The sequence below is a fragment of the Garra rufa genome, chromosome 21, assembly GCF_049309525.1.
Source record: "Garra rufa chromosome 21, GarRuf1.0, whole genome shotgun sequence".
NCBI lineage: Eukaryota > Metazoa > Chordata > Actinopteri > Cypriniformes > Cyprinidae > Garra > Garra rufa.
The window spans coordinates 15,880,136-15,895,120 of NC_133381.1; the positions used below are offsets into that span (position 1 = coordinate 15,880,136).

General features: G+C 34.0%; 1 protein-coding gene across 1 annotated transcript in view; it reads right to left on the reverse strand.

The window, feature by feature from the left end:
- sorcs3b (sortilin related VPS10 domain containing receptor 3b) overlaps positions 1–14,985 on the reverse strand; it is a 91,861-nt gene that overhangs the window by 18,648 nt on the left and 58,228 nt on the right. Inside the window, exons 10-16 of the mRNA XM_073826654.1 lie at positions 12,661–12,807; positions 11,479–11,581; positions 10,083–10,159; positions 8,980–9,071; positions 4,083–4,190; positions 3,685–3,802; positions 1,093–1,226 (exon numbers count right to left, since the gene is read on the reverse strand). Coding sequence (XP_073682755.1) covers positions 1,093–1,226; positions 3,685–3,802; positions 4,083–4,190; positions 8,980–9,071; positions 10,083–10,159; positions 11,479–11,581; positions 12,661–12,807 — 779 coding nt within the window. The remainder of the gene's footprint in view (positions 1–1,092; positions 1,227–3,684; positions 3,803–4,082; positions 4,191–8,979; positions 9,072–10,082; positions 10,160–11,478; positions 11,582–12,660; positions 12,808–14,985) is intronic.

Here is a 14,985-nt window from a genome sequence, read left to right on the forward strand (position 1 = left end):
TAACATGCATTTTGTATGATCCCTCTTTTTTTTGTAAATAATTAACATTTCGCAGATTCTGCAAGGTGTATGTAAACTTTTGACTTCAATGGTATATAAAATGTATTAATATTTTGAATTTTATTAGTTTTAGTAATTTAGTACCTAAACATAAATTTTTATTTCAGGAACATTTATGAAATACATTTTATAATAAATTTTATATTTAGCTATATTTCAATTCTCAAAAATTAGTTTTAAAAGTTTTAGTTACCAAAAACAACTCAAACTTGAAATTAGGCTGTCAAGTCTTTGGTTTTAACTGAAGCTATTATAGTAAATGAAGTGTAGAAAATAGGAAAAGTTTTACGCTCAAAGGCGAAGCTGTGTTCAACATCAAAAGTCCTATTTGTACCTGAATAGGAACCCTGCTGAGCAAACATTTTAGCAGCACGTTAGCCTTAAGTTGTGATCAGTTAATACATTTACAAGGTAAAAACCGCTGAAGGGGATCAGATCAGGGCTAAACTCAGTAACACCAGCTCCTTCAGGCTAATCAGATCACTGCCACATTTATCTCACTATTTAAATATTCATTACTTATTCATTTGGAGATAATTAATCATTTGACATTATGCTAATTTTGCGCGCCTCTCATTCATACGTGTAATTTGCCTAAGAGCAGACGACTCTAATGGAGCCTGTGTGCGGTACAAGCGAGATTTGTCGTCGTTATGATCAGCGCAGGAATGTGTCTTCATGTGCATCAGGGTGGGCTTGTAAAGACATCTCCATCAGTACTGCGATATGATTACGACAGACTGATGTAAAACCAGGAGTCCTTAAGAGGAAGCTAATTAATGTAGCGACTGCGAGAGTATCATAAACTGCGCTGAAAAAAAAAACGGAGGGGAAAAACCTTGTTTTTTTACATTTAAATGCCACTTAATTAATCTGTATAATTGGTTGGATCCCTGCAGCTTTTGTTCTCTGCATGCTACGCTGAGTCCTTTGATCCGCAAGAGTTACTGTCACTCATTTCCTCCATTGGAAAAGCAGCTGCTCTGCGTTTTCGTGTGTGTGCACGTATGCGTACGCGTGCGTGTGACTCACCACTCAAAGTCATAGAGGGTGCAGATGCAGGGCTCAGCTGAAACAACTCGAGAATATTCCCGACCCAGAGTGCAGCGTGTGCCAGGCTTTCTCTTCATATACACCTGTCTCTCTCCCATCACACACAACTCACCCTGAAATGCACATTAATACCAGTCAAAGTCACCAAACTGCACATGGAAGTGTTATTTTAATAGTATTATACTATTAAAGTATTAATTAATCATTTGAATTATGATTAATTGGAATCTGGCTGTCAAACCTTTCTGTTTTTTTAATTTTTTTTTTTTATTAAAGCTATAATAGTAAATGTAGTGTAGAACATGTGAAATATGTGTGTCTCTATGTGAATGAATGGCGCAGACGCGCAGTTTTGTTTACTAAGCACATACTGAAGTGTGCTTTTAGTCGCTGCCACCTCAATTTATGAGTACATGAGCACAAACATAATCTCTAGAACTGTTCTGAAAATTATTTCATGCGCATTTCACTGTTTCTTTTTGAGAAATAAAAACTATTGTCATATCATAAACAAACAAAAACTTAAAGGTTTTCACAGCAACCCATCAAAATAAAAGTTTGGTTTAACTTGAACGAACTGTGACAAAATTACTTAATGTAATGATAGTACTACTACTAATACAATTATTATTAAAACATTATTTTTAAGGAATATTTACTAGAAGAAAATATTTACCAGAATTTATTTATCAGAAAAATATAAATAGACAACACAGTATTTCTGAAAAAAGAAAAATAAAGTAATAATGGCCTACATTAGTTCTTTATAAAATCAATTAATTAGAAATGCAATGTAACCATTAAATGTAATGAAACCATTAAAATGGAATCTAGAAAGTTAATGGAAAAAAAAGAATTTGACAAAAAAAAAATAAAACTGAATTTGAAAAAGAAATTAAAACGTATTTCATAAGGCCTTAAAAAGTAAATTTTTGTTAAGCTTTTTTTAAATTGCTGTTAAATTGTATACATTTCATGATTTAAATTAATTAGACATGCTTTTTGATCGATATTTTTAACTTGACTATTAAAACAGAGTCTAAAAAAGTTAAAATGAAAAAACAAAACAAAACATTGAATCCAGAAAAAATTGGAAAAACATAAAATGAAAGTTAGGGAAAAAATATTTCAATAAGACCCTAGAAGTGCACATAAATACCTATACTACCAGTCAAATGTTTTTGTACAGTAAGATTTGTGATGTTTTTTGTCTCTTCAGCTCACCAAGCATGCATTTATTTATTTGATCCAAAGTACAGCAAAAACAATACAATTTTGAAATATTGGGTAACACTTTACAATAAGGTTCATTAGTTAACATTAGTTAACCACATTAGTTAACATGAACTAATAATGAACTGCACTTATACAGCATTTATTAATATTTGTTAAATGTTAATTTCAACATTAACTAATACATTATTAAAATTTTGTTAACATTAGTTAATGCAGTGTGAACTAACATGAACAAACAATGAACAACTGTATTTCCGTTAACTAATGTTAACAAAGATTAGTAAATACAGTAACAAATGTATTGCTCATGGTTAGTTCATGTTAGTTAATACATTATCTAATGTTTAACTAATGAACCTTATTGTAAAGTGTTACCAAATATTTTTACTATTTAAAAATAGCTGTTTTCTATTTGAATACATTTTAAAATGTAAATAATTCCTGTGATTTTAAAGCTGAATTTTTAGCATAATTACTTCAGAAAAAATTTAATGTTTTAAATATTGATAATAATAATAATGTGGAAAAAAATGTTTTTGAACATTTTGAGTAATGAGTAATGATGCTGAAAATTTAGCTTTGATCACAGAAATAATTTACATTTTAAAATTTTCAAATAAAAAAAACAATTATTTTATGCAGGCTTGGTGAGCAGAAGAGACTCAAAACATTAAAAAACTTACTGTTCAAAAACTTTTGACTGGTAGTGTATATATTTTCACAAATGCAAAAGAAATGTCTGTGAAACAAAACCAGCCCAATAGCTATTCAAAACTAGCCCAATCACATTTTCTGTGGTTTCCCACTCCATTGGGGTCTCCGAAATTGCTTTTGCTTTAACCTGCGGAATAAAAAACAACCCAGAGCAACAGTGTAAAAGTAGCCCAATTCTGCAGAAATAGTGACAAGAAGTCAAGTATGGACATGTTTCTTCCTCCAAAAACTCAGTTTTCTAGTTACTTCTGCTTAGCTGAGGATGGCTGGAGTAGTTAGTATGAATTTTAGAAAACAAAAACTGCTTCCCAGGAAACAGATTTGACATGCAATAAATGCTGACTCTGAAACTCCGTAAAACCACAAGTGCGAGTCAAGGCTGATGGACAACATGCCACCAATATTATGTGCAGAGATCTGTTGTAAAAATCCATTACGTCTCCATTAATTTCCATTCTGCTTGGGCATGTTACCCCAGAGGTGAAAATAATCTCCCGTGCCGCCCTAATTACTAGCGAATTCAGTGCCAAAAGAAACTCATGTTGAATGTTGAGTGAGTGAATTAGTGCTTTGCGGTTGAGACCGAACAGTAAGGCTTGCTGATAAATGTGAGGTGACAACCTTGTTATGCAGGTGCCACGTCTGAAAGTCTCCGTCTGTGCATTTCCGCCCAAACAGGGAGCTGTAGTCAATCTTTATCAACTGCCAGTCGGAGTGGTAACTAAAGTGCCCGAAGAATCTACGAGTAAAAAAGATGCTTAAGCACAACAGGATGGGTTTACTTTTACATTCTTAACAATCGCTAAAGAATCAAAGAGGACACATTGCGCTATGGCAAAGCCGAGAAGGAAGTGCTCTCAGTACAAATAAGTGTGAGGATCATAGTCCAGGCATGCAGACATGCAAATGAAAAGATTTAGTCTGATAATAATGATCCCCATATGTGAAGGTTCATTACTGACACCTCCTGGACTATTTAGATCAGTGTGGCTGAGAAGACGAGATGAAATGATTCTTACGTAATGATGCGATTCTCGGCCTCTGGAGTCATCAAAACCCCGTCGACAAATAGGGGTGTAGACGAAAAGCTGAGTTTGTCCCACTGCCGGCCTTCATCCAAACTAATCCTAGACACACATACATTTCACAAATCATTTCACTGGGAGAGCACATTAGGTTCACATTCTGATTAATATACTGTACGGTGCGCATTTGACAAAGACATAAAAATAGAAGATGCATTTGTCCAGTCATCTGAGAATATTTAGCGGATCCACAAAAACAAGTCATTGTGGAGTCGCTGCATTAACATTTAATGTGGGCTACATCTGCATAATTACATTAAAATCAAATCTAATACATGCTCATTGAAAAATATCAAGACAAAATTATTCACCATACCCCACTTGTGTTTACATTACTCTCTAATCATTATTAGCATGTAAAATGCAGATTATGTCTCATTACACATGCAGTCTCTTTTGCATTTCATTGTTCTTTTATGTTGCATCTCTTTATTCTACTTCCTTTCTGTCCTTTGCATTATTTTTATTTAGTTCTGGGTAAGTGGCTCCTCAGTGTGTTTTGTTTTCAGATCTTGTTCTTTCTACGAAAGTCTTGTGTTTTAACAGACTTGATTGTGTCCATGACATTTATTCTTGTGTATTTAGAGCCCTCCTGTTTGCCTTGTTCTATGAGCATTGAATGTTTAACCTGAGCTTATTGTTTTTTTGGGGTTCTTTGTTTAGATTAAAGGAATAGTTAACCCAAAAATGAAAATTTGATGTTTATCTGCTTACTCCCAGGGCATCCAAGATGTAGGTGACTTGGTTTCTATAGTAGAACACAAACGAGGATTTTTAACTCAAACCATTGCAGTCTGTCAATCATATAATGGCAGTCATGGGGGCTTTGAGAATCACAAAAAAAAAAACATACACAAACAAAACCAAATTAAACCCTGTGGCTTGTGACAATATACTGAGGTCTTAACACACAAAACAATAGGTCTGTGCAAGAAACTGAACAGTATTTGTTATTTTTATTTATTTTTTACCTCTGATTCACCGCAATGTCCAACTGTCCTGAGTGCGTTCACAACAGCCGGCATGTGACGCAGAGCAAGCAACCATAACTTCAGGCTCAAAAGTTGGGAGTCGGTGCAAAGTCAACACTCCTGGATGAGTTCGCGCAACCAAACGTAATTAGTTTTTAGAACACGTTTAGGACAGTTGGACATTGCGGTGAATCTGAGGTGAAAAATGATATAAATACTGTTCAGTTTCTTGCACAGACTGATTGTTTCGTGTGTTAAGACCTCAATGTATCATCACAAGCTTAATTTGGTTTTGTCTGTGTATGTTTTGTTTGACTCTCAAAGCCATGGGTCCCATTGACTGCCATTGTATGACAATGACAGACTGCAACAGTTTGATTTAAAAATCTTTGTTTGTGTTATACTTAAGCAACAAGTCACCTACATCTTGGATGCCCTGGGGGTAAGCAGATAAACATCAAATTTAATTTTTGGGTGAACTATGCCTCATTTCAGCATAATTTGGTTATTTTTTCTTAATTACTTTCAATAACCAACTGCAACTCACATTGCTGAGTCTGCAGAGTTCTGCATAAATCCCATTAAATCAGCACACATGAGTATTAGTACACAGATTCTGTCTGGATATTGGTATTGGCTTTTAATAGAACACAACATCTATTGTTTTTTTTGTTTTTAGAAATTAATACTTTTTTCTGCAAGGATGCAATAAATTGATCAACCGTGACGGTAAAGTCATTTACCGTGTTACAAAAGATTTTTTTCTAATAAATGCCATATTTTATTTTACATTTTCTATTAGTCATTTAAACCTGAAAAATGGTTCACAAAAATGTTTCTTGAGCACCAAATCAGCATATTAGTAGGTGTCACATATCTGGTCTATCCTGTCATCATTAACTCTTGCACCACACTTCATGGACTTCTCCCACACACAGCCACTCTGCGAAGTCTTATTGTTCCTTCTGGTCATTATTTCCGAGCGTTTATTCCCGTGTTTGATTTCCTGTGTTTTTGATTCCTGGACTCCTTCCCGTGTTTTGATTCTCGCTGCCAGCCCCGACCTTTCTGCCTGTTTTGACCACGATTTCTGCCTGCCCCTTTGTGTTTGTTTGTTTGGAATAAATGCTGCGAATGGATCCGCACGTCTCAGTCTGACTCCCTGTGACAGTAGGGCCCTATGAAATCTGTTTTGTTTTTTTCCCAAATACTGTTTTATTTTCCAGATAAAATTTTTCTGGATTCCGTTTTTTTTTTTTTTACCATTTACATTTTTCTCTGTTTTATTGGTTTATTAAAAAATATGGTAACACTTTACAATAAGGTTCATTAGTTAACATTAGTTAACCACCTTAGTTAACATGAACTAATAATGAACTGCGCTTATACAGGATTTATTCATCTTTGTTCATGTTAATTTCAACATTTACTAATGCATTATTAAAATTTTGTTAACATTAGTTAATGCAGTGTGAACTAACATGAACAAACAATGAACAACTGTATTTCCGTTAACTAACGCTAATAAAGATTAGTAAATACAGTAACAAATGTATATCTCATGGTTAGTTCATGTTAGTTAATACATTAACTAATGTTTAACTAATGAACCTTATTGTAAAGTGTTACCAAAAATATTAATAAAAACATGTCTAATTAATTGAAATCATGAAACATACAATTTAACAGCAATTTATTAAAAGTTTAACAAAAATGACATTTTTAAGGCCCTTTGAAATACATGATTTTTCTCCCTCAAATTCTGTTTTCCATTAATGTTCTGCACTACATTTTAATGGTTTCATTAAATTTTAATAATCAAAAGCATCTCTAATGAATTGATTTTATAAATAATTAATGCATTATTTTATTTTATTTTTTTTGTTTTTTCCAGAAATACTGTCTTATGTATTTACATTTTTCTGGTAAATAATTTCTTCTGGTATATGTTACTTAAGAAATTTTAGTAGTAGTAGTTCTATCATTACATTCAGTAATTTTGTCATAGTATTTTCAAGTTAAACAGAACATTTATTTTGAAAAGTTTCTGTGAAGACCTTTATGTTTCAGTTTAAAGCCCTGATATGACAATAGTTTTTCTCCAAAGAAACATGCCGGTTTCATTTAAATAGTATTTTGGCAGCTTAATATTCACAGACACTACACTGTAAAAAATGGCTGTGATTTGAACGGTAAAATACTGTAAAAATGCTACAGTAAAAATCTACTAATTGGTTAAGGGTATTAGACATTACATGTAATTTTACGGTAGCATACAGTTTTTCAAGTGAAAAGGAATGTATAATTTACAGTGAATTAAAGTGACTTTCCCAGAATTCTCAGCGGTAAATTTCACATTTGATGTTTTTTTCCGTAGAAACTTACCTTTTATATATGTTAGTATTTAAAAACTGCTTGTGATGGGCTTTGGTTCATCAAGTGACTTTCTCAACACCACCTGCTTTTGGTGGTTATCAGTTTATTACAAAGGTACAAAACAGATTTCAGTACTTCCATCCACGTTTTCCGCATTGCAGAAACAATATTATGGCCCAATATTAGAATAATTTCTGAAGGATTGTGTGATTTCTGAAGGATCAAATTGACAATTTAAAATATATTAAAACAGAAAACTGTTATTTTACACAGTCATATTTACAATACTGCTGTTTACTGTATTTTGATCAAATAAATGCAGCCTTGGTGAGCATATGATACTTATATTAAAAACATTAAAAATCCTAAAAACCGGACCCAAACTTTTGAATGGTGGAGTATATTTCCACAGTGCTTTTAAAAGCTTACTGTTCTGTATAGATCTGTATAACGTCTGTTCTTCATGTTGTCTTTTTATGTAGAAAAGAAAGATTTTTTGGTTTAGTGTTTCTGTTGTTGTAGATATGGGTCAAAGTCACCCAAGTTGACGGCTGAACACCCGCACACACATCTGACTTCAGTTCTAACAGCAACCCACAGGAGGATACAAATTATCTTCCGCAGCCTAATTGATCCTGACAACGTTTCAGAGCTTAGCACATCAAAGCCGCGCGTGTGACGTGGCAGGAACAACATGTGAACGGAAGCCCACCGAATCCCACCTCTGCTTTAAACCTTAACCCCCCCAACATGAGCATAAAAGCCCTGGCAAACACAGCCACCTGCACTACAAAGCCATGACAGGCACTTTCGCTGAAAGGATTCCAAATGTTTGATATGATAAGACCTATTGCCTGCTGTATATCTGCCAGTCCTCATATCAAAGCTGACGTTTAAGCATGAGGGAACTTCAAAAACTTAGGCTGAATAAAAAATATCCAAAAGTTAGAGATAAACTGCAATGAACTCAAACAGCCATAATCTCTGTAGTGTTCTGTATTATACACATATATTGTGTCAACTCATGACTTAAGTTTTATAGCATTTTATACAACAGAGATTGTTTCGAAGCAGCTTCTCAGTACTGAATATAGTGTAGTTATTCGACTCAAGTCAGTAAATGTTGATTAGTTCAATTTAATAACAGTGTTGATTTTGCAAAACACAGCTCTCGCAGCTCTACAGAAGATAATAGATAATAGTTCAGTTCACGTTTTGTTTTGTCTGCACTATGTTTGTATAAACCACAACTAAGCAAGCCAAAGGCAACAAAAATGGCAAGGTGACAGAAATTAAAAAATAAAATCTTGGAATAAACCAGGCATAGTCAGGGGACTAGTTCTTCTCTGGCCTAAATGAATGAACACAATGTAATATTGATTCCAGGCTGCATCACAAATCTGATTTGTGTATTGATGTTATTCAGTAAAATTTGCAAGGCAGTGCATTTATAAATATGTTTTTTAAGAAGTATTTTGTCTTACCATAAATGGCGTGTTGGTACAGCAGACTGCGTAACAGCTAATAAAGCCCCTCCGTGGTCCAAAAACCAAACACTGTGCTCCTCCTCAAAAATCTAAAGAAAAAAAAAAGACAAAAATCTAATGTTTCTTTGTTCCTTTATTAGTTTAAGTTAGTAAGGTGCTTTCAATGCCCAGAAAGGCAGTAAGGACATAGATAAATAGTCAATGTGACATTAGTGGTTCAACCTTAATTTTATGAAGCTACGATAATATTTTTTGTGTAAAGAAAACAAAAAGAACGAATTTATTCAATAATTTCTTCTCTTCCCTGTCTGTACTACACATGCTTGCTGTGCTGACAAAGACAAAATTGTTTAATAAAGTCATTATTTTTGTTTTCTTTGCGCACAAAAAGTAATATTGTAACTTCATATTACAGTTTAACCTACTGGACTATTTTAATGATGTCATTACTACCTTTATGGGCCTTAAACGTGTCAGTTGTGTTGCCGTCTATGCAGGGTCAGAAAGCTCTGGGATTTCATTAAAATAATTACATTTTAAATCATACTGGGTTATTTTTGTTTGTAGACTGGTAGACTTTAGCAATAGCCAAAATGCATTGTATGGGTCAAAATTATCAGCAAAAATCATTAGGAAATTAAGTAAAGATCCATTAAGATATATAGTAAATCTCCTACCGTAAATATATCAAAACCTAATTTTTGATTAGTAATATGCATTGCTAAGAACTTCATTTGGACAACTAGGGTCACATATTTCTGTCCATGGGTGTTTTTGCTTAATAGTAAATGTTTATCTTTTGATTATTGCTGTTGCCTCTATAATTCTGTGTGATTTGTAATGTATAGCTCATTTTAAGCCAGCCATATAATCATTTTAAACAATAGTTGACTTAAATAAAACAACCCAGCATGTTGGGTAAAAACATTTAACCCAAAGTAACCCAGCATGTGTTTTGTCCTATATCTACCCAGCACTGGGTTGCCAAATAACACAAATTGGATTGTTTTTAACCCAGCATTTTTTAGTGTATTGACAATTTTTATTTTTGGGTGAACTATTCCTTTAGGCAGGTGACTGTGAACAGGTGACTGGTTTACCTGTCTCCATGTGTTGCCGGCATCAGAAGAGATGAACATTCCTGTATTAGAGAAGGAAAGCTCGGGCCCAGTGTTACCTAAGAGAGAAAATACTGCTGTAACTCTCACAGACAAATTATTAGTCACCATGCTTTTGCTGGAGATATATTGGTGGATAAGATTTGGTTCTATCGCAGTTTATTACAATAGAATAAAACAGAAAATAATCCATACTGGTAAAAAAAAAACACACAAGCAAGCAATAACACAAATACAATTAAAGATCTGTAATGCAATACAAAGGCAAAACTATTCAATTTTGATTGTAGAGTTTTCACACATTTAATTAGTAACTGAGCAAAGGCCTTTTCCATGCATCGTGTATTAGGTGGCATTGTAATGACAAAAAATAAAAAAGAAATACTTTATCAAAAGCTGTTTAAATAATTTGCTTTTAAATGGTCACTGACTGTACCAAAGCAAATTGTGTCTTTAAAAAAATAGCTAAAACACTTTGGGGTTTTCTTCCCCAACAACTATAAGCAGATCTTTTTCTTAATGTTAAAAGCTGGTGCTGTTAAAAGAATAGTTCACAAGTGCTAATTGCAAAATTAAAAAAATAATCACTAGTAATCTCATGAGTTTGGACCAGTCTTTAGACAACAAATTAAAAAACTGATATTATAAACTAGTATTTTTCCCTTTGCAGTCCTTTTTCTATTAATTAATTAATTAATTAAGGAGGTCCTGTTTCAAAACCCCTGGTCTATGAAACACACAACTGACTACCACAACTGTTTAGTTACATTTTGCCACTGCACAGCAGTATCATTTTAAATATATAATCTATGATTCCTGATAAATTCCTGGTGCATATTGTCTGGTGGGTATGAGTGCCCTCAAAGACCACAATCATCAAGACGCCTGATGAAGAACGTTTGGTAAAGCTGCTGTCAGTGACAAAAAAACATATTTTTCAAATCCTATATTTATACACTCTGAGCATGGGAAAGTGATTGCGGAACAGCTGTCGGACATGACAGGCAATTATGAATGTGGAAGACACCGGTCATATTTTCTGCGTGCTCTGCATGGCTAACTTTTTGAGCGAGAATCTATCTAGTCACATGCAGAAAGCTATTTGGGCTTGAGTTTTGAAGATAACTTCATAATGAATCTGACAAGCAGAAGAACAGAGTGAAATGAGTTTTCGTTCCAATCATGCCAAACTCTGCCGCTGAAAAACACAAAGATGTAACAACTTGAAAGCTGTGATTTGGCCACTTAAACTCCATCTGCATTTAAAAGCATGCTCATTTATACCCATTCTTCACTCTAATTTATCAGAAACTCCTGGGGGACTTGAGATGTCACAAGCATAAAAACAATAAAGGAAGTGGCACAGTCACACACACACCTGTGGCCACTATAATCCCTGGAGCGGAGTGTTTGGTGGAGATGGTGTCAGGTGTGTAGGGGTTTTCAGACATCTGCAGGTGAAGGTGCAGGGAGCACGACGGCTGAAAATTAGAACATTTCACAGCATTAAATAATATTTCAATACATTTCCATCTATCTACATAATCTCCCCTGCATCAACCGACTGTAGCATCAGCTTTCAAACGCCGTGGAAATGAATCCGCTTCGGATCTCCACGCTTTCGTCCGTATTTTTAGTATCCCTTACAATTAGAATGACCTAGTTTTTTTCTAAACGAAAAATCAAATCTTTGATTTCAGAGCTTCGGAAAATCATAATGTAATTACGGCAATTAAAATTCAGTGTCAATACAGTGTCAAAAATCAGTACAGTTAAATGCAATCAACCACCTAGTGATTCAAAACTAATTTTCTATGCAAGTAAGCAGCAAACTTTTGTTCCATCTGTACAAACGTCTGAATTCTTGTTTAAAGTTAGTAATAAGTCCCAAAATACCCAGAGCACAAGGACTGGAATAAAAACTTGTTTCATCTTGTCTTTCTAAAGTATGACAACATGTGTGCAAACTCAAAACCCACGTTGGTGCAGCAGCAGCAGCAAAAAAAAAAAAAAAAGTAATTAAGACTTTCTGAGATCTACTGATAAATGGACTCCAGTTGTTCAATGTATGTCTTAATTGAAATCACCAATCTTCCAGAACAGTGTAAAACATCAGTGAAAGTCATTACAAGATACAGAGAAGGTAGTGTGTCTTAATCAAACCATCAGAAAGCACTGAATTCAGAGCTATTGTTTGGTAGCTGGCGGTTCACCCTCATTTCACTGAGACTAAAGGAGTTCCTCTCAGCAGGGCTCCACTGTAAAAATGCATCAAACGAAAAACGTGTCAACACTGTAATGTCTTGTTTTCGTCTGTCCATAGTTAACTACGTGTGTCTGAGTGTAATGTAATGAATACAGTGTGTGTGACTGGCTCTGATGGAGTGCTTGTTTTTAATAATAGTGGGTGTGTCACTGTAATAGGATTAACATTATTGATAGTTTTATGTTAAGTAGTATATCACCTGCTTTTATGTTGGTGACTGATGCCTTTTTTGGCAACGTCTTCATGTTTAGTAGGATACGTGTATCTGGATGATTTGTGTCCAGTGGTTCTCACCAGGTTGCAGTTGATGTCATGTCCTGTGGTGTCTTTTGCCGGAGGCTGTAGTAAGCTCCAGGTTTGGCCTTTGTTGTAGGTGATATATGTTCTCATCTGTGCGTCTTCTTTCTTGTTGGCTATGATCAGTCCACTGACACCCGCCACCTTTACAGCACAGGACAAAAGCAAGTCAACTCAAATAATTGGATTTCCATGTTTTCTTTGTTCACAGTAATAATAATAACAGTACTCAATAAAAAAAATCCTCAATTCCTCAATGTCGATTTACCATGGATGAGAATCCATGAAAAGCATTATAAAGGGTTTGGTCAGTTACTTGGATGCGTGGTCATATTGGAGATACTCGGATGTAAACAACAGCATTGATTGCACGGTTAATGTACTACTGAATATGTTCCGCTAATTTATGCTGTCTAAACTACGGAAAAAACGTGTGGAAGCTGCTATATCATATAAATAAGGACTTAGTAAACAGGAAAGGGTGCAATTTTTTTTTAACAAACTCAAGTTAATTGATGGTAAAGATATGTACAAGCAGTATTAATTAAGATATTAGCTCAATATTTCACCTACATGACTGGAAATGAGAAGAACGAACACATGTTGTCAAGATTTTTGCCCTTGAAATTTGGTTCAGGTTGGCCAACCACAAATGCCTTTTGTTGCTCAGACAGTTTTTTGCACTCTTCTCCGTGATTTGTTATAACTTTTGGCTTTTTTTACATTTACATTTAGACATTTAGCAGACGCTTTTATCCATTGACAATGGAAGCAATCAAAATCAACAAAAGAGCAATAACATGCAAGTGCTATGACAAGTCTCATTTAGCCTAACGCAGTACACATAGCAAGTTTTTTTTAATTATATAATAAATAAAAAGAAAATAGATAGAATAAAAAAGGAAAAGCGAACTAGTGTTAGAGGCCTAAAAATAGATAGAATACAAAAAGAACAGAGAAGCTTGTGTCATGACAATAATTGACTATTTTCAGCAGCAATAATCAGCAAAATTTGCGAGTTCCTTTCCGTTCAGTGGCATTGTTTGCATTCAGTGCCACCAATATGGCCAATTGATGACGTGCCGTGGAAACACTCTATTGGACCGCTTTCTAAGGCTGCATGAAATAATAAAACCATTTAAAAATCATAATAAAGCATAGTGCTATTGTAAATTCCCAAAGGCTGTGATTCCGTTAAACCTGCACTGCGGGTTCACAGTAAATGCTGCTCCACACAAACAGTTATCATTTACATTCGTGGACCATCTCAAACTCGATCTATGCATATGCTGTGAGTCTGAGTTGCTTATAACATTCATCTGGGAACAATGTGCACAATTCTATCAGATTTATAAGGTAATTCATTTATAAACCTACACCAGGAGAATACATCAATATCTTTCTAAATATGCAAACTCAGGGCTTCCAACTTTTGAGTTCAATTTGGAGTGAGAATTCCCACAACAGAAATTAATTTTTATTTGGGGTTGTTTTGTTAAAAAAAAAGTGTGTGTGTGTGTATGTGTGTGTGTGTATATATATATATATATATATATATATATACAGTACAGACCAAAAGTTTGGACACACCTTCTCATTCAGGTATGTCCAAACTTTTGTTCTGTACTGTAGATATGAATTCAACTGAAAAAACTTGTGAAAAAATATCTTTCAGGTGGTCAAATAGCAAATAGTGGAGCTCTGCAGCCACCTACTGGTAAAAGTTATTTGTAGTTGTTTTTTTTACTTTTAAAACTGGATTTTCCAAAATCTTACACTAAACCATGTGAAATTATCCATGTTATCCCCATGAATTAAAGTTAGAAATGTGGGTCTTTTATAAAGTGAATTTTACATAAAAAGCAGTTTTTGTATAAAAACCCATTTAAAAAAATTAATTATTTATATTAATTTATATATATTTAAAAAATATCACTAACCCACTGAAAACTGCACAAATGTAGAGTAAAAACTTTAATAAACAGAAAAATATACAGTACAGACCAAAAGTTTGAACACACCTTCTCATTCATTTGAATATATGCTGCACGATTACTGCAAGATTATATATTATAATACTAGTTTATACTAGTCATTACTTGTATAAACAATTGCAACCACATTTAAAAAAATATTGTGACATTTTTCTATTAATCTAATGGCACTTGCTTAATGAACAGTTTGTAACGGTTTGATGAACATCTATTTTGACCAATTATATTTTTCTCCCATTCAAAAATCAATCTCACATTTATGTGAGGGATGAGGGATTTATATACAACTCCTGAAACTTTGCTGCTTGTACAGGGTATATGGCTGTTA